This window comes from Cydia splendana, chromosome 2 (genome assembly GCF_910591565.1).
Source record: "Cydia splendana chromosome 2, ilCydSple1.2, whole genome shotgun sequence".
In the NCBI taxonomy this organism is placed as follows: domain Eukaryota; kingdom Metazoa; phylum Arthropoda; class Insecta; order Lepidoptera; family Tortricidae; genus Cydia; species Cydia splendana.
Window position 1 is genome coordinate 30,292,164 of NC_085961.1, and position 20,695 is coordinate 30,312,858.

At 39.4% G+C, this 20,695-nt stretch overlaps 2 protein-coding genes across 3 annotated transcripts in view; one reads left to right on the forward strand and one right to left on the reverse strand.

The window, feature by feature from the left end:
* Positions 1-229: 229 nt before the first annotated feature.
* The window catches only part of LOC134806131 (uncharacterized), a 50,242-nt gene continuing 29,776 nt past the window's right edge, over positions 230-20,695 (reverse strand). Inside the window, exons 6-18 of one of the 2 annotated variants that reach the window (XM_063779413.1) lie at positions 6,105-6,230; positions 5,518-5,676; positions 4,975-5,082; positions 4,718-4,836; positions 4,204-4,341; positions 3,682-3,877; positions 3,408-3,469; positions 2,839-3,330; positions 2,357-2,735; positions 2,073-2,172; positions 1,323-1,853; positions 872-1,005; positions 230-430 (exon numbers count right to left, since the gene is read on the reverse strand). In XM_063779413.1, coding sequence (XP_063635483.1) covers positions 288-430; positions 872-1,005; positions 1,323-1,853; positions 2,073-2,172; positions 2,357-2,735; positions 2,839-3,330; positions 3,408-3,469; positions 3,682-3,877; positions 4,204-4,341; positions 4,718-4,836; positions 4,975-5,082; positions 5,518-5,676; positions 6,105-6,230 — 2,687 coding nt within the window. In that variant the 3' untranslated portion in view covers positions 230-287. Of the gene's footprint in view, positions 431-871; positions 1,006-1,322; positions 1,854-2,072; positions 2,173-2,356; positions 2,736-2,838; positions 3,331-3,407; positions 3,470-3,681; positions 3,878-4,203; positions 4,342-4,717; positions 4,837-4,974; positions 5,083-5,517; positions 5,680-6,104; positions 6,231-20,695 lie in introns of both variants that reach the window. The other variant, XM_063779412.1, reaches the window with a different exon arrangement.
* On the forward strand, positions 7,454-20,437 carry LOC134800007 (uncharacterized). The gene is made up of 7 exons (XM_063772447.1): positions 7,454-7,636; positions 8,731-8,810; positions 10,046-10,146; positions 11,970-12,054; positions 16,321-16,395; positions 16,999-17,119; positions 18,902-20,437. The coding sequence occupies exons 2-7, from the start codon at positions 8,757-8,759 to the stop codon at positions 19,033-19,035; spliced, it is 570 nt and encodes a 189-aa protein (XP_063628517.1). The 5' UTR covers positions 7,454-7,636; positions 8,731-8,756; the 3' UTR covers positions 19,036-20,437.

The window sequence follows — 20,695 nt, forward strand, 5'->3', positions numbered from 1 at the left end:
TCAGTCTTCAATCCATAACATTCGTTTAGGTCAGGTACAAATATGAAGAAAATAAGTTTCTCGAAGAAATCAAATATGCAGATATGAAATTTTTGTTCTGCATTTGCATTATTTGCAAGCAGGTGAAGAGAAAACAAATGAAACAAATGTTTGTAATAAATAGTTTATTTTAGATTTAATGTTATCTATTCAAGTAAACAAGTAATCTACTCCATCCAGGGGTCATCGAGCTTCCTTTACCAGGTCGATTCAAATATAACAATTTGTTATGGTTTTGACACGTTTGTTCAGTGTTTGTTGGGCAGGTGCACTAATAAACTCTGTCGGCAGAGCCGCGACACAGCGCCTTCGTCGCGGTCCTTGCGGCGCAGGCGGGCCGCTAGCCGCGCGAGGCTAAACCGGGAGCGGGTGCGTCTCTCGCCGCGACCTCCTGGAAGCGAAACGAAATATCAAGATCAAGTCTTAGTTACCGGTATCTTGACTCTTCATCATCAAGATTTTCACTAACAGCCAGACAGGAGGCTGTCTGTGATAGAGGTATCACCATCGACATCACGGCGGCATTGACGGTGAAGGTAGAATTGAGAGGGTACCTAGGTATGCTATAAAACTTATTACTTTTAGGTTGCTTCTTGAAAGCTGGCACGGATTTTATATGAGAAATTTGACAGTTCAGTACAAATAAGTATTGCGCCAGTTCTTATGAATTATCTACAACACCAAAATATTCTTGGCGCAGTGCGCGAATACATGAGACAACTTTCTTTCTTGACGTTTTTAGCACCCAAAAGGCTAAAGTTGGCTAAAGTGAAGACAAACTACAAGAAACTTCATCTTGTTTCTCACACAGAAAAAAAAAGTGGGTGCTCACCTTCCGCGACCCGTTGCCAGGACTCAGGGTCCACGTTGACCATGCCTGTTGAAGCACTCCGGCCTAGTGCGGACTCCTGTGGACCAGAGGACTGGGACTCTGTCACGTCACTCTCGCAGCTGATGCGGCTGGATCTGAGAAATAAATACATGTACATACATTCCTCAAAACTTGCATCGTACACACTTTTAACAGAAAGATTGTACACTTTATGGTATGAGCGTGTGTGTGCTGGTAGTAGGTATATGTAAGAAACAATACAAAAAATTAAACCGCCAATATTTGGCTTTTTTGCGTTAAACATTTGGCTACATGTATTTGAGTATTAACATCAACGCTCTTAACAAGCCATCGATGGTTTATGCTTTTGCAATAATTTTTACGAATGAATAATTAACAATGTGGCCTAATTTACGTTAAAATGTCCAACTAACAAATAGAAGAATCTCACCTATCTCCAGGCCTAAGATCACTAGCCGAGCTTGTCCCCTCCCGCCTCATCGGTACAGGAGACGAAAGGAACCTCTCCCTCGCTGCTCGTATCCTCGCTGCCCTCTCCGACAGCTGACTAGCTTCCACTTCCATGGCCACTGACTCCACAGTCGATATAGATCTCGCAAACAGCTCAGGATTTTCTTTCACTATTTTAGTTATGCTTGGAACTTCAGACATCTGTCTTAAAAGCGTGGTCTCGACTATTGGATTAGGTTTTTCAGGTACATTAATAAGATCGGGTACAATGGTGTCTGTGCTTGCGTTGCATTTTATAGTCTCTTGGCTGTCTTCCATTTCTTTCTGCAATGGGGTTTCTGGTATAGGTGGTTCGGGGTGTAGAGCGTTGGCACTCCGGGATTTGAGGACGCCGTCAAGGCCGGGTGGCTGGACGGGTGTTAGTCGTTTTTCTGCTGAAGTTTGGTCTCTTCTGGATAGTTGGCAGGCGCTCGCCGACTTTTGAACTTCCCTCTCGAGGAATGGGTTATTTCTGTAAAGTAAGTTAGAAAAGTTTTTAAGAGCTTTGGTAGCACTGTTCGTTGAGTGTTAGTGCTTCAGAGTCTTCAGCATATGTATCTCGCAAGTGGTGATTAATTCAATATTTTCATGTTTTCTTTGTTACTTCTTGGGCATTCTTAAATCTCAAATAATCAGTCTATCTACCTATTCATGTCTGTCTGTATCGTCCGTATCCTGACTGTCTGGTTACCTGATATTAACCCCAACGGGCATGTCGGGAGGGCGTCGTCTCTCTAGAGCAGGGGAGCGCCAGGCCGGTGATGAAGCACCACTGCTGGGAGGCGTATGACCTGTAAACAATTAATAATTATCAAATGGTTATTGATTTTAAAATCTGAGAATGCTATGGGCACTATAGTGTAGATTTTTTTAGTTTGTCACTGTTTTAGATATTAATTCAGACGAATGGTACATCATCAGACCAAAAATTGGCAGGCGAGCCTTAACAACTATTAATTCCTTCAATCATCTTACCTTCCTCGCTGATCTTCATATTGTACCGCTGAATCATAATCCTTATTGACGGGGCAGTTTCCTTAGGCTGTGGTTTCCTCTGTGATGACGGTGACGTCGGCAGAGGCGGTCTCGACGTAGGCCTCTGCTCCTCTTGAAGATCCCCAGAGCTCTTCGAACGAGAGTACTCCTGCTTCGCCTTTCTTTCAGCCTTTTTAGTGTGTCTGACTTGTTCTGAAGGTCTGACGTCATCAAGATCCTCAACGTCGACTGGGATGACAGCTCTGGGGACTGATTCGCCGCTTCGGACGACGGGGGAGAATATTTTGCGGGTTGTTTTCACTATGACTTCTGGTGAACCCTCCCGGGGGCCGGGAGCTTTCAGTTTGAGAACGAAGACCTTGGGAATAAATAAGTGTGGTTAGTTTTATCAGCACATGCTTGTTCATATAGTTGAACAAAAAATTGGACATAGTTTTAAAGAAAAATAGCAAAATAGCTACCTCTCCTTCGGAATCCGAATGTAACGATGTTGGCGGAGTTCTAGGTTTCTCCGAAGCCCGTCGTGGCCTCTTTCTTCTCCTTGGAATCTCCACAGTCACCGTGTCCACATCTTGTTCGGTGTCACTCTCTGAAGGCTTAGATTGCTCTCTTTCCAATCTTGCTCGTGACTTAGATTTCTTTTTCCCATTACTTTTGTTATCATCTTTCTTTTTGTCTTCTTTTAGGTCTTCGATGTCTTCTTTACTCTTTGTTTTTTCTCTAACTTCAGATTGTTTAATATTTTTTGGAGGATTGTATACTTTAGCTATTTCTTCCCTGACTGTGGCTGGTTCGTAATGTGTGTCAGGTTCAACATCTTCTGTTTCTTCAGTAAACCGACTTGAACTGCCCCTTTCTATTTCTTCTATGGTTTTTCTGATAAACTTTGCATCTTCCTCTATGCTTGGTTGTCTCGCCATTTTTCTTCTGTTGCTCTTTTCTGAAGGTTTTGACTGTAACAAGTTAAATATTAATTGTTTGGTAAACAAAATTGAATTAGTTGTTAAGGCAATCAGATGTGGTTTGTCACCTGTTCACGAGTGCTCTTGGGTCTGGCGCCAGTCTGTCCATTTGCTTTTACTGTGCGAGATCCTAAAATGTAGATAGATATAATTATAATCTAGTCTATTATATTCTAGGATAGTGATAGTGAGTGCATCTCCGAGCTATCTAAAAAATATGTTTCAAATTAAATCAGAGCATCATGGTTACCATTATGAAAACAATCAGAAAAGCGCATAGTCGCGTGTAAAGTCTAAATTTAATGATGATGACTATTGAATGAATAAAGGCTAGTGCTTTACCTTCGTTAGGCTGCGTGACTGCAGCACTACTAGTTTCACACAACAATCTTGCTTCAGCAAGTCCATAGCTATACACCGGCTGCTGCGGTGCGGGACGCGGGGAGACGGCCACTAAAGGAGCCGCTGTGCAGACCTCTTCTGCTTCTACTTCTACTAGGACTGCGCCGCGGGTCGGTGGGTCTTCGTCGTCCACTAGCTGCAAACAAAGTTGAGTCTTTGTCAAGTTCTAAAAAGCTTTTTGCGGTGACTGTACTTTACTTTTAAGTTTTCTTCCACCCTTTACAAATTCAAAAGAATCTGACTCCAAACCATTCAAAGAAGCATTGTTTTATTATAATACAAGTCTTCAACTTTGTTCTTATGAACCACGAGGTCGATTTTTGAGTTTCTTTTATTTCTTTCTAATTACGACAAATTGAGTTCTCTCTTACCTTAATAAGTAAGTATGTATTATGATTTTCCTCACTGCCCCATTTTGATTTAACATAGCGTAGAGAGTTATGTATGTATTTCTATCCTTACCAAATGCTCTCTCTCGTATTCCGACTCGAAGTCATCAGCGTCATTAACGCTCAGACTAGAAGCGTGGAGGTGCCCAGATGCCATAGATGGCGCGACGCTGCCATCTGACTGTGTTCTTGTTAGTTGTGCTGGCGCCGCCTGGACACAATCACAAGGGTAGGTATAATCACAAAAGGCTAGGTGGGATATTTAGCGCCACTTGCACCATCCCACTAACTCAGGGTCAACCGGTTAAACCTGGAGTTACCATGATTACTAGTACATTTTGACACTGGGTTAACAGTTTAACCGCTTAACACCGAGTTAGTGCAAGTGGCGCTTAGGGAATATGCTACAAATAGGTAGGTAGTGCTGTTCAAACACGTTTTCTTTGAGTCAATCGAAATAATAAAGTTGATGTCTCTTGAAATAAGTCCCGCATAAATGAAGGCCAGTCCTGTTGGATTGAGGAAAAAATCTCATTCAAGTCTAAATAGTCATTAAAACGACACAAGTTTTTCTAAATCTAAATTACCCTTGCCGCTTTGCTGCGTGCCCGGGCGGCACGTAACAGCGCTGATGTGGACGCTTCGGGGGCGATACCTCGTGACTTCTCCCACTCATGAAGCTTACGTGTGAAAGAGCGAGAAATGCCTGGAACGAAAGACATTAGTTAGGTTTACTGGTCTCGTGAAGCAAAAGCACGATTTAATTTTTCTGGAAATTCGACACAGGATTTACTATTGGTCCAAATACAATAAAATCCGCTGTCAGCAATCAAAGACAACATACCTTGGAACTTGAAGAGACCTGTCGATGTCTGCACCAGAACTTGATCCGGCTTACTCTGCTCTCCCCACGATGGCACAGAGTTCGTCTCTTTCATACGATTCCATGCATCTGAAAGGGCACAATTTAGATAATAAGTTCCCAAAACTGCAAGGTCTTTCATTTCATTACATCATCAACAAGTAAAACGTTTGAAAAACCAATTACGTTTTCCTTACAAAAACCCATTTCTAGTTCAAAGTCGTTTTTAAGCAAACTAACAAATGCATGACTAACAAACTACCGACCGATGTAAACACTTCGTGCACGAAAATTTTAAGGCGTACTTTCTATAATACCTCTTACAGAATTTTATTGATCACTGTAACCTCAAATGAAACTTATGAAAGATTTTTCGACTGTACATTGTTAGGACGGGTAGCATCAAGCGCAATTAACGAACTGACCAACGTAATATGACAGAGGCAGCTGTTATTCCGTAGATAGGTACCTATATGTCATACTTTTTAAACAAGTACCTACCAAAATTTTTACTATAACACCTACCCCACTTTTTCAAGAAGTCCTCGCTCAGATCCTTACGCTCCGGCACGAAGGGCGGCGGCTGCATGCCCTTCAGCATCTGCCATTCATCTAGCTTTTTCTGGAAGTCTGCTGACAGCTGTTCCCTGGTCGGGACAGGGCGGGCGGGGCCTTTTGACACTGCTTCTATATAAAAAAGGCAAAAATTTATATTTTGATCTGAATCACTTTAAGTAGATTGATCTAATGGTCATTTTTGTAGGCGTATCATGAACCCTCTCACCATGATATTCCGAATGATATTTACAGTAAAAATACATTTATAAACGAGAATTCGGTATTTGATGTCAAGAGTACTTTAGATACCTATAGTGGACGTCCACGACCGCGGTATGTTTGACCGTCACCACCAATGCGACCTAGATGTATAATGATGCAGTAACGGCATATCGTGTCAACCTCGTCCACGGTAATTGGGCAAATGCTTTCGCAGTAAAACGGATCAGGATCGTGGACGTCTCCGAAAAGGTTTAAAATCAAAATCCACCACATTTTATAACTCTAATATGAGAAGAAAAGTTCTATTTTTCATTTTCAAATGAAGACATTACCGCTGTTGAGTTTCCCCCTGCGGTCGGAGAATTCTCGTCCCAATCGCGTCTGCAGCGCGGCATAATCTCGTGCGATCTCATCTCTGAAGCCACTGGCTTCGCACCCGCTGCTAAGGCCTTCAGTTTCTGAAACAACATTTTTATATGAGTAATTTTCCTTTGGAAATAAAGAACTAAACGTTAAGTGGACGAGCGACCGAAAGCTACTTGTATCAATGGAGAACAGCAGTAAAAGCTAGGTCCTTAACTTTGTAGGGAATCCTAGGTTTTTGTCAGACAAAAACTATCTGCATGACTTTAATTCACAGCCTTTTAACTATAGGGTTTATCGGAACTCGGCAGAGATCATTTTTCAAGAATCATTTTTAGGGTTCCGTCAAGTAGACGCCATGTCTGTAATTTTCGGTGCAAAATAGTGTGCCGATTTTTTCGGGGGAGGGGCACGTCAAATATATACGTAACGTAATAATAGCCATGTCAGAACCGTCAGTCCATACAATGTGTATGAACATTGGCCGCCTATTTTCGACAGAGGGGAACGCCTGTTAATGGCTACTCCGTTTGGTTATATCCTCTAACTAAGGGTTCCGTAGTTAACTTAGGAACCCTTATAGTTTCACCATGTCTGTCTGTCCGAGGCTTTGCTCAGTGATCTTTAGTGCTAAAGCTGCAAATTGGCATGATATAGGTATAACACAATAAACCGACAAAGTCGTACAATAAAACCTAAAACTAATTTTTTACACGTAAAGTGGGGGTGTATTTTTTTTCGCCAATGACATTTTGAAGGAATATTAGGCAAAGCTCTGCATATATATTACTATACATATATTATTATACTCTTTGGCTCTGCGTAGGTGGCACCTTTGTGGCACATACAGTAAACAAACCACATTGACACATCACACGTCACGTCAATCACATGGCCTACCGAGAAACAAGAAAATCGAAATTTCGTAATCTAATCTCTCTATCACTCTTGCATATTCGAGCGATAAAGAGGCAGATAACTAATTTTCGATTTTCGCGTTTACCGGTAGGCCCTTGTTAACAAACCGCCTTGATGCATCAATGTCATATTTTATTGTCTGTGAAAATTTGTCAAAAACAGTTTAAGGCACAGTATGTATAAGTTAGTCTATGAATTTACTGAGTCGGTAGTGCTGCACTCTAGCGGCAGAACATTGCAGTAATATCCCCTAATCGCTTTAGCCTGTCCAGATCTTAGAGGATATAACCAATTGTTAATTACTCCGAGGTCCAGATGGACGAAAAAAAAATCAATGACTGTCGCTGCATAGGCTAGAATAAAAATAAAAAAAAACCTAAATAATGTTACCCTACGGCAAGAATGTCATGGCCCAACTGATTGATGTATTGAAAATTATGTCAAAACATAAATAAATGATGTAAAAGATTATAAACAATACAAAACATAACAAAATGACCATCGTTACCTAAATAATATTGTTATTGTTTACTCAAAAGGAGGAAGAAAATTGGGGGTTGGAAAAGAAGCGTTTAAAAACAATGTAAGTGTATGTAATGTATTCCTTTGAGTCAGATGGGCCAATTGATTGAATTTCCCGCTGTATAAAGTAAGCTCATTACTTTACTTTCGTGTAAGATCGAATAGGCTTTGCTACATGAGAACAATAGAGATTAGAAACGGTCTAAAAATGCATACATAGGTATCCCTATAAGCTCCATACTTGCTGTACCACTTGGCATGAAAAGCGTGATCCTACTCTGATGATTCCCTACAAATGTAGGTATGTACCTCTCCCGGTGGTTCTCTTATCTCACCTGACCTTATCATCGTCTAGTACAGTGTGTACCTTTGAACGAGCAAATCTTGTTTATTTATTTATATATATTTATTTATTTATATACAGTGTGGATAGATATGTCGGGCCCTGGAGGGAAACTACCTTAAATCCTTAAGTTGGCTCATTTTACTTAAAGGAGACATTCCTTTATTTTTAAAAAGAAACAAAACTGCATTCAAAGATTTGTTTAAATTCGCTTGTTCGACCGGGAATCGAACCGAGTAAAACTTCCAAAAAATAAACACTCGCTATTTTTTCTGCTAGTCGATACAGTTAATGTTAATGATAACATTTATCCAAGAAACATTAGATCTTACATTCGTCTGTCGTACAAAATATCCATAAAATCGAATAAATAGTACCTACTCAATAATATTTTTAGACAAGCAAAATTGAAGAAATAAAGAATATTCTTTGAATGCAGTTTTATTTCTTTTAAAAAATAAAGGAATGTCTCCTTTAAGTAAAATGAGCCAAATTAAGAATTTAAGGTAGTTTTCCTCCAGGGCCCGACTTATTTTTCCACCCGGTATATATTTCGGGGATCTTGGAAACGGCTCTAACGATTTCGATGAAATTTGCTATATAGGGGTTTTCGGGGGCGAAAAATCGATCTAGCTAGGTCTTATCTCTAGGGAAACGCGCATTTTTGAGTTTTTATATGTTTTCCGAGCAAAGCTCGGTCTCCCAGATATTTTATTTAATGTAAAACAAATAAATATTCTGGGATAATCTTAAGTAAATCATCTTATTGCTACGTATGACAAAATGTTCCTTTGGATATTTTGTTTTTGCAGGCATCCGAACACACAGGCGCAGACCAATGTTTATCAAAATCCTTATTTTGGTTATCGTTTGCGGAGCCCTATATAAGTTGGTAAGTACTTTGGTATGAAATGCCTAACACCATCGCAGTTATCTGCTTTCATGCCTGTATCTCTCATTTCATGAGTTTCATGTATTTTTTATTGGATCAAGCTCGTTCAAGCAATCATCATCATCATAATTTAAGAGCATGGCTCTTGTTGGTAGAGTATGCGTCAGTTTTCACGGTCCTCGGCCAAGCAATGTATAAGATAAAAATAAAAGTGGAAAATCTGAAAATCGTTACAGCTATCCTAACAGCGATCTTCTGCCTTCCGCATAGAGCCCTGGAACTTGACACGTGTGACTTCCTCAATGGTTTGATGCCATTGAGGAAGTCACACGTGTCAAGTTCCAGGGCTCTATGCGGAAGGCAGAAGATCGGCCAGGTTGGAAAGCAATCCAAGTTAAACTTATGGCGGTCACGACCCTCAGTCATGAGGTTTCGACGAAGAAGAGAAGATCCTAACATACACACACATACACATTACACACATTATACACATACACATTACACACATTATACACATACACATTAGGATAGCAGGGAGCCTAGTCAAAATGACAATCGTAGAAAATGCCAAGCCAAATTTTAATGGAATTAATATTAGGCACGTGACTTTTTGTAGTGATCCGTGATCCCGATACACTTCGTCAGGTGACAACCAAAACTCACCAATTGCCACTTCAAGTTCATAGCCATAGTGAACCGTAATAGTACCATAATAAGGTTGATTTTTGTTGTGTAAGTAATTAACTAATTAATGAGTTTTAGTTGTCACCTGACGATTTTTTCTTTTCGTTAGTTAGGCGATTGTCGCTGTACTTGAGCACATGGGCACAACTAAAATGTAGGGTCGCGCTCCCACACTAAATTAAAGGGATATGCTTAAGCGAGGTGGCCGCGACTTGTGTTGTGTGCTCCATCTTCTAGATGGAGGTTTTCAGAAAAATTGGTACCATTACTTTTTTTTTAAAACCATAAATTTTTGGGTTATTTAGACTCAGAACCACGAGTACTATTGAATGAGAGGACGAAAAAAAGTGTCCCCAGTTTTTCATACGAAGTACAGAATTTCATAGTGTTATTTTTTTGGACACCTTTTTTTTCTTTTTAAATCGATAGTATTCTGAGTAGAAATAACCCAAAATTTGATGGATTTTCAAAAAAAAGTAAATGGTAGGTACACTTTTAAGTGAAAATGCCCAGATGATCCGTATATTAACCAATTATTATGGTTGATGTAGGTGGGGTCCCACGGCTGCGGCGCGTCGTGCCAGAGTCGCGCAGACGACTCTTCCACCATCTGCCACTGCGCCTGCTCCACGTGCCCGTGCTCGCCGTTACAGTAAGTATACATATTCCTTGGATACAGTCCTTTGGCCTTAAAGAAGAAACACTTAACGATCGTCTTAGCCCCTTACTCCTAAAACTTTACAGGCCTGATTTAGTTAATGTTTTATCCCTTTCTTACTAATAGCATAAGTCAAAATGACAGATAAGGACAAACGATTATTAGCTAATTGAGGTTTGTAGTGCGTTTATGGATAAGGGCGTTAGTCATTGGCACGCTTCGTAACACTTTTGAACGATTCACGGTTAGTTTCACTAGAGTTATATTGACCGGGATATGAACCGTGATTACTTTTTTTTCACGGTTCATATCCCGGTCAATATAAGTCTAGTGGCACGCATATTACCCACGACTTATTACACTTCATTTCGCACCAATCAGCGTGAGTTATCTTCAAGCTCGTATCAAAACCATTTCGAAATTATAACAAATTATAAAATCTGAATCGGGCACCGAGTTTGTGCACCACTTTTCTTGCGAGACGGCTTATGTTGTGTGGTGTGCCGCTTTATGACAACCATACATTGTAAAGTAAAGTAAAATTCTATTTTTGAAATCAAGTAGTCACATATATATCAATTTAGTGGATCACATTAGGCTAAGCCTGTCCAGTGACTCCACGTTTGCGCATTATGTTAAGAGCGATTAAATAATTACGTAGTAGTACATTAAATTTAAATAGTTACAATTAATGCCGACATTAAATTTTTAAACTTATATCTAGAACAATTAATTAACAAGTTCACTTATGAATATGAAGATAAGATGTCAGACTTTCGTAATTTCAGAATTAATTAGATTTAAAGTTGCATTGTCAAAGGGTCTAGCAGGCTAAGCGAACAAGAAGTGCCCCCAACGACGATTTGGTCATTCTTTCAGGTGGTGTACTGGCAGGTCCTTAGAACACTCTATGCTTAACATCAGTCCTCGATCTTCTTTTGTTTTCGAGTTATTCAGGATAATGTAAAATAATCAGCGTATCATATTCATAAGTAAGTAAGTAGTAATTGTCATATTTTGTAAACTGTTCAAGTTAGGTTAACCAAACAAAATTATATTTGACAACAATAAAATAGACTACAAAATGAATATGTTAAACCTGCATCATGTCCTTATACTTCATTATAAAAAAAAAAAACATTTTATTTTTCTTTTAATTTTTTTTACTACAAAAAAAATATGCATGAGTAGCCACTAATACGCACTACATACACATATAAAAATATTTGCATAAATCTTCGTGCGTCATGTCAAAAAAAAACATTATCGAACAAGGACCTCGGAAACGGCTCTAACGATTTCGATGAAATTTGCTATATGGGGGTTTTCGGGGGCGATAAATTGATTTAGCTAGGTCTTATCTCTGGGAAAATGCGCATTTTTGAGTTTTTTATGTTTTCCGAGCAAAGCTCGGTTTCCCAGATATTAGGTTTATTAGAAGAGATTGTATACCTACATACTAACTTATCTTCACACTGCACTGGTACTTTATTTATATAGGTATGCTAGTAACTACTTGTTCGATAATGTTTTTTTGACATGACGCACGAAGATTTATGCAAATATTTTTATATGTGTATGTAGGGGGTATTAGTGGCTACTCATGCATATTTTTTTTTAGGTGTACCTCCGCGAAAAGTATTTAAAAAAATGAGGAGAAAAATAAAAACAAAAGAAGATCGAGGACTGATATTAAGCATAGAGTGTTCTTAGGACCTGCCAGTACACCACCTGAAAGAATGACCAAATCCGTCGTTGGGGGCGCTTCTTGTTCGCTTAGCCTGCTAGACCCTTAACATATTGAATAAATGTTTCAGGGCTTTCGAGTTTATACCAAAGACATTGGAGGATTATTACAACCAAGGAAAAGATCGCGTAAGGGAGTTCCAGCAACAGATCCCGGTGAATATCAATTATTTTATTATTTATTTATTTGTCAGCACACCTGTTGTGTCCCACTGCTGGGCAAAGGCCTCCCTCTCTTTCTTCCACGCGTCTCGTTCTATACCAATATTAGGCCAATCCTTCCGAAAGACGTCAAGATCGTGCCGCCATCTCCTTCGAGGTCTGCCGTGACGCCGCACTATGTTTGGTGTCCACTCGGTAGTTTTCTTGGCCCACAAGTCGTTTGGCATACGGCAGATGTGTCCGGCCCAGTCCCATTTAAGCTTAATCAATAATAATTTATTACTAATACTTAAATATAGGGTTAGTACAAACATAACATTAAAACAAATTTTGACATAATGGGGCAAGTAAGTGCTTCAGCCATGGTGAGTGCCACCGGTCGCCCAACGTGCACAGGATGGTAATCGAGCTAGCGCGCCACCACCTCAACAGCGAGCTGCACCGCTTCCTGATGATTTTGATGAATATGTAATGTGTCTTAAGCTGCACAGCTGTACAGTAAGCTGCAGAGATAACTGGCCTCCCTGCATAGAAACTTGGTTGCTTGGTTGAAACGTTCACGAGGCAATTGTTATGAAACCGTACTGTTTCAATTTATTTACGTTTACGCAGACCGTACCGTATACCTTCGGTATGAATATCTATAATAATGTACCTACATAGCTCTAATATATTATCCAAGAAAAATATTAACCTCTTGAGACTAAATGTACATAATCGTGCAATTAGGGGTCACAAAACCGTGCATATTTTAGAAAACCGGTTTTTCGTTTTTTGTGAAACTGCAAAACCGGGTTTCCGGTTTTTTCGGTGATTTCGATTTTACGTATAATTTGTAAAATAAGCAAGTATTTTAAGGATCAATGCTTTAATATTAAGTCTACAACGATAATTACCGCGATAATTACTCATGTATATTGAATTTATCCCGACGTTTCTAACCCTTTACACTTTACAGCGTTGGCCACGAACGGTGTAAAGGGTTCGAAACGTCGGGATGAATTCAATATACGCGATATAATCCGTTTCAATAGTTTTATTTCTTCAACGATATTTCTATTTAGGTACCTACTTTATCTATACCAAGACCATCAATAAATCAATCCAAACCCATCAATAAAGTTTTTAACTAAGTCAGCAATTCTAAAACGGAATGCCTAAGCAAAATATTAGAGTCTGTGCGGAAAGAGAAGAGTCGTGGAATGTTTCGGGCCCTATAGAATCCACGACTCTTCTCTTTCCGCACTCTTTCCGACTCTTTCCGACTCTATATGATAACGGGGTGTTGACATAGTCCTCCTTCTGGAAACACACACCGCTGATGATGCCCAACACGCTAAACGAGTTAAATACCGGGATTTGATTTGGTAGCGGCATTATACAATAAACAATATATAGGAACTTCCAAATACGGCCGGTTTTTTTTACTGCCCTGGTCAACGTTATTTCAAATAACATCGATAGCAATAACATCGCCACCACGATTATTCAAATCGGCGAAACGCGGATATGTAACATATATATTAGGGTGTTTCACATTTGTATGGCAAAAAAAAATTGTGATATTTTTTCTGACTTCGCTCGGTTTCCGGGTCCAGCTTATCTTAAAAGCATATATACCAAATTTTAAGTGAATCGGACATTGTTTAGAGGTTGCGCTGGATGAACAGATACAAAAAAAGTCACAAAAAAGTAATGTAACTCAATATTATTACGAAATAGAACAATACAGTAGTTGAAACTTATTTGAAAGTAAAACTAAAATTAAAATACAACAGTGTTTACATGCATCCATAACAAAATAAGTAATCATTTAGCCACATAAGCTGAAACCTCTTCTTTTGTTCGCTTAGTAACGCATTTTCTGTGATGCTCGACGACTCTCAGCAAGAACTGTTTTTGCCGTTCATCTTTGACAGAGTCATTAAACCTTTTTATTAAAGCTATACCCCTCTCTGCAATATCGTTGACTACTTTCAGACTATCGACCAAGTCTCTGGTGTTAGGGCTACAATAATGGCTTACATCTTGAACACCAAATAATTCGAAGAACGACCTTGTTTTGGTAGTAACAAAATCACCAAGAGATTTTTCTTCCAATTTCAGACACTTACCATCCAACCTTTTCATTTCTTTTTTATTTGCTGGTTTATTTAAATTCTTGAACATCTTCTGTTTTTCATCTTCTGTGATACGTTCATCCAAAAAAGCTAGTCCTATGTTTATTTCTGACAAATACCAAAGATGTCTCTTGGCCGCCGCAAGAGCACTTTTTTTTACATTTTTATCGGGATAACTGTTTAAAAGCTGTAGCATATCCCAATCATTCTTGGGAGCCCATCGACTTACCACTGCTTCATGCCAAAATCGGACATATATGAGACAGACAAAAAATCCTACTTGTTTCATACCATTCAGCTCTTTTTTTGAAATACCTGGGACACCCTGTCGGGTAAACAAGGCAATTTTGAGTGAATATATGGCCTTTGCCATCCACCTCGCTTGATGAAGAGCTCCTGGCGATCTAAATGGGAAATCTTTTTGAGATCAACCCCCAAGGTATAAAAGTGCTAGCTGCAATAATTCCTTATAATCCTCTCATGGGTGAGTTCCATTTTCTAACACATTTTGTAGGTATATAATCATTTCTTCGCGGCGATCCTTTAAAAGTTCATGCAGAGATGCATTTACCTCCGTCTTAACAGGTAAATTGGCCCTCTTCCACACTTCTTGCAGTTTAATACTTGTACACTTAGCAGCTTCTGAAAGTGTATCTTTATTTTCTATGTGATGGTACAAAAAAAACAACAAAACTTGTTCCTTAGAAGGAAGTCGAGCGCCCAAAAAATTATCACAAGGAACCTTGTCAAGTAACCAAATTCCACGTCTATTACTCATTTTTAAATTAAAAACTTGCTTCAATATAAAAACTACTTATTCAAATCACTTTTACACCACCTACTACAAAAAGTTACATAAGTTTTGTTTCTACCCTCTACTGCACCTATATTAACTTCTATAGACAAAAGTTGCCACAGAGCGCAACCTCTAAATATTGTCCGATTTCCCTGATTTTTGGTATATGGGCTCTGTATAGGTGTAGAACCAAGAAGAAAAGCGAAGTCAAAGAAAAATAAAAAATTTGGAAAAATGAAACACCCTAATATATATGTCTCCACGTAGCTGCTGGCCTACTCCACCCCTTCCATACTTGGAACACCCACCCCACCTCTTTACATTTGAGACTTGAATAGCTACCATACCAGCTGGGGGTATAAGAAATTTGACGCCAACGAGGAGGCGATCATGGACTGGGCAGATAGGAACAACACTGTTTTAGTCGTTTCTAACAAAGGCAAAGGAACGTTCAAATCAGCTCGTTGGAGAAGTGACCACAACCCGGACCTAGTCTTCACAACAAGAGCAATAGACGGTACCCCAGTTGCCACCGAGCTGTACGTGCTAGTGGATTTTCCACACTCACAACACCGCCTAGTATTAGTTGTCATAGGTCTGAAAATATCACTTCCAAGCACTTCCAAGACCGAGGTGTCGTGCTTTCACCAGTGCAACAAACTAGCCAACAAGGAGCTGAGAGTAAAATTCAGGGGCAATCTTGTCCGACACAGCTTCCTTCCTAAATATCTCCGAAATATCCTGGATTGACTTCAAGGAGCACCTAAGCAGCCTATCTGCAAAACTGGGCAAATAGATATAACGTTGGAGACTAAAAAGCTGTTCCTTTATGTATACAATTAGTGCGTAAGTATATTTGAATTGGCTCTTCAAAATAATTAAACTATGTAAGGTGTATTCGGGTATTACCGAATGTCGGATAATTCCGAAATTCAGATGAAAATCACCCTTAATTCCATCATAATAAAAGTCTCTTTTCGGAATTATCCGACAGTTTTCGACATTCGGAATTACCCGAGTAAACCTATATAAAACTGTAAAATCGAAAAACTCGAAAAAGCCGGTTTTATCAAAGTGAAAACCCGGTTTTTGCAATTGACTGTAAACCCGGTTTTTCCGGTTTCTTCGATTTCGGTGAAACCGGGTTTGTGACGCCTACGTGCAATCTAATTTGAACCTTTAATGAACCAAATAAAGTAGCATTTCTTTTGTTTCATTGCTTTTTAAAACAAACTAAATTCGTTCTAATTTACTTACAGAATAAGGTCCAAATTAAAAATTTGAAATCTTCATATGGAGACTTACGAGGTTAAGCTAATTAATGGTTTCACTCACGTGTTTTAGTCACTCACGCGACTGGTTACCGGCGCTCCAAGACGACCCACTCAATCTACGGCTGAAGAAACAAACAGTGCACAAGTAAATAGCTTTCCCTTCTATGTATAAATAGTACAATAATGGGCCTAAGTATATCCTTAAACTACGTCCAAGATTGCCGGAAGATGGGCAGCAGCAACCGACCGCAGTTATGCAGAAAACGACCAACGCATTGACAAAAATAAAAAGTTGGTCGCTTTCTACAGAACTATACGGTCCCTAATTGTCGGTATACTCGTATAGGATAGGATATACTGCGGTCGCCAACGCGCCTGCCAAGCGTTAAGCGGGCCGATTGTGCATGAATAAGACAAGTATAGGATCTCTATATAGATAAGGCATGACGAGTGGGGAGATATGACCAAACGGGATGGTCTTATGGAACTTTCAGTAGGAGTAGCAGAGAAAGTGCTATCATGTTTGTCGTTGTCATAGTCTCACTTTTCATGTCTGTCTACAATGCGCGTTGTAAAAGCTCTCGTGTAAATGGGGCCTATAGCATTGATATATCACACATTTACTTATGGCATCAGAAAAAATACTTTGGAAACCTGAAAAACAGTAGACAATTCTTCCGCAATTTTGTTTGTTTAAGACATAGAAGCTTAGATTAAATAAGATATTCATATAAATCTTTTTCCCAAGTACTCACCGATCACGATGACATCGCCCTTAGTGATTGACGAGTCCCATCGAGCTTCGCACCACAATTTCGAGCCCCCTTTCTGCACGCCGGAGGCCGAAAGAGGCCGTAGAGAATATAGACGTAAGTTTTTGTCCATATTTTTTACACAGAAAAACTGAATGACATAAATCTAAGCTTGAATTCAATTATTTATTAGGCATTTATAGGGCTTGCAAATATTCGAAACTTTCGGGTATTCGAATATTCGACTTTTTCTGACGACATATTCGAATATTCGAATAATTATTCGAATATTATAAAAAATAAGAAAAAGAACGAGAAATCGGTTTATTATCGTTTTATTCAAAAGCTTATTTCACATATTGCTAAAACTAATGATATTTTGCAGAAATCCACCTTAATTGACTAGATTTTATCATCCTACTATGAGATGCCCACATTTATAAAAACAAGTAAAACGCCAAAATAAGACGTATTCAATATTTCTAGATAAAACTTTTATTATAAATGCGCCGTTGAGTGAAATAATATAACTTTAATCATCTAAACCAAACCTAGGTATGTAAGAAATTTTTTTTAGTAGGTAATTATTTTCTGATTTAAATTAACTTGTAGTCACTCAGAGGCCTTAATTAATGGTCGGCTTAATTATATAATATTGGAATATTTAAGGGAAAAAGTTAGTTGACTACTGGATTATTTGTCAGCTAAAGGTGCATAGTTAGATTACCTAGTTGGGCACTTGGGCAGGTTTGGTATGATCAAATTTGAGAATTGCGATAAGTGCGGGCAAGGTTTAGTCTTAATAAACAGAATGACCCTTTAACTTAAAACTTATGCACCGTAATAGTTGGGCACTTGGGCAGGTTTGGTATGATCAAATTTGAGAATTGCGATAAGTGCGGGCAAGGTTTAGTCTTAATAAACAGAATGACCCTTTAACTTAAAACTTATGCACCGTAAAAATAACATACTTTTTGATTTCGTTTTCTTTCAAATTGAGTTAGGTTTCACTGTATTCACGAAGTCTATCGAGAGGAATACAGTAAAAATATTATTTCCTTCGTATTTGGGTACCTACCATTACTCATTCACTGTAAATACCCGGAAAACACACAGAAACTGTAACTGCAGCGGATTAAATAGATTTTTTTATAGTAATAAAAAATATTCGAATATTCGAAACCTGAGCGGCCGAATATTCGAATATCAAAACAGGCCGAATATTCGACAAATTCGAATATTCGAATATTCGAATTGCAAGCCCTAGGCATTTAAAAGTAAAATTAAAAACTAAACTAATCTAAGTAAATTAAAATAAATCTAAATAAGGTCTCCGCGGCATTGTGCTAAAAATGCTCCCAGCATTCCCTCGCTGAATGACAATACAAATGAGCTGCGAGAGAAAGCTGCCAGCTCTTTGGTCACCGGTAGTATCGACCAGCTTTTTGCACAGTTCTTTAAAAAGAACATGTGCGCTTGGACCCCAGCTTGAATTTATATTATTCGGCAGCTTTGCTGCACGGACAGTTGTCAGACCAAGCAAGCAAGCAAGATGGTAAGGAGGTCGATTCTAAATTAATTATTTACGGTTTTCAACTGGTTTTGAAACGACCTTGACGACCGTCTTGATGATTAGCGCGTATCTCACGCACAACTTTCACCTAATTTCGCATGCACCAATCATGGACTGTGTGGGAGATTATACAAAATAAAGCAGATGAATGATGAGAATGATGAGATGATGAAGGACAGAGAGGTATGGAAGAAAAAGACATGCTGTGTCGACCCCAAGTGATGGGAAAAGGGCAAGCGAAAGATGATTTTCTTGGTGTAATAAACTAAAAAGAAAGGCAGGAGTAATTTCCCTACCAGTTGTTTACCACATTTTCCTTTCCACAGCTTCAACGAGCAAAATAGGGGAACCCGCCAGGATTCCGGCGACGTGCAAAAGATGCAAGTCTAAAGGGATGACTTGCATGAGATCCTGTCCCAGAGCTAAAAATAATGTTAACACTTCTAGCAATACGGACTGAAGTTAGGCGAGTCTTAGCGCTACTTACACCATTCCACTTACCCGGGGTTAACCGGTTAAAACGTTAACCCAGTGTCAAATTCTACTGGTAATCATGGTAACACCAGGTTTAACCGGCTAACCCCGGGTTAGTGAATGGTGCAAGTCACCCTTAGACAAGCAAGAACTTGCATGCAATTTACTTTACATTGGCGACTAGGTACTAAAGTAAACGGCATTAAAAACTTTAATCAGATACCGCAATGTAATGAAAATTGCATGCAAGTTCTTGATAGTCTACGCTTCGCTTTATTATGTGTTCATGATGCTATGAGTAGGTACGACTAGTTATGACTGATTTAAAGGCCAAGCCACACCGGATGCGTATGCGTAGACGTGCACGTGCACGTACGCGTCCCGATGCGTTGTATAATACGAAAACTCATACGAGAGGACACACCGCTTGCGTGACGTGTGCGTGACGTGCGCGTACGCGTGACTTGCACGCAACGCAGCTCCGACGAGACAAACCGGCTGCGTGCTGCGTGCACGCGTCCACGCACCGGAGCGGCAACGTCGCTTCGTTGCGTGCAGTGATGACGTTGTGTTTAACTGCGTTCCCTATGAGAGGGCGAACCGAGCAGGTTCGGACACGCACAGCTCGGTGCTGCATAGGTGCTGTGCGTGTACACGCGCAGCTCGCTTGTATTTATTTACAACTCGGCCGGTGCGCGTGCTGGTTTTTAATATGGATTCAGTGATAAAAGAAAAACTAATTAATATATTCGTCAATACGAATGTATATTTACAACATATAGCACAAAGATTCCAAAAAAATACGTCTTATAAAAATTTGGCCTGTGGGAACAAATCGATGTTAGGTACTAATAATACTATTGGAAAACAAGGTTGTTGTATTGTGAACTTAATAATAATATTATGTACTCTGAATTATCTCGATTCAAATATGAGACATTTTTTTCCTCTAATTGCAATGTCGGCATTCTGTGAGCTGCTTCCATTTGCAACAGGAGTATAATAGAATAGAATACCATTTATTTCAGTATAAGTAACAGTATAATAACATGATGTACTGTCGCAGGAGTGTATTTTATTTTACTGCACGCATGACCGAGCTGCAGCGTGCGCTTGCGTGACGTGTACAGCACACTGCGTGGCGTGCGCTGCGTGACGTGCGCGTCACCCGGTGTGACAGGGGTGCTGCGCACGTCTACGCTTACGTCGACGCACACGTGCTGCACACGCAGCCGGTGTGGCTCGGCCTTAAATGGTTTCAACTGAACCCAAAAACGTACGGGAGCGAGCATACATGCAGCGCACTCTGTTTCATGACGTATTTGTTTAATGAAATTTCTGTGTCAGTAAGTAGTATCAAGTTAAAATAAACACGTATTGTACTGTAATAATAATGAAGTTTTATTGGTCATATTTGTGTCCGTCAAACTCGATCACGTGTGTACTTGGTGTGTACACTCATACGTACGTAGGTAAGTACGTAAAATCGTATCTTTCGCGGTTACCTGATACGCACTCGTGTACAACCTATTATCACTACACCTTATAAAAAAAAAACAAAGTCCCCCGCCGCGTCTGTCTGTGTGTTTTGTATGTTCGCGATAAACTCAAAAACTACTGAACTGATTTTCATTCGGTTTTCACTT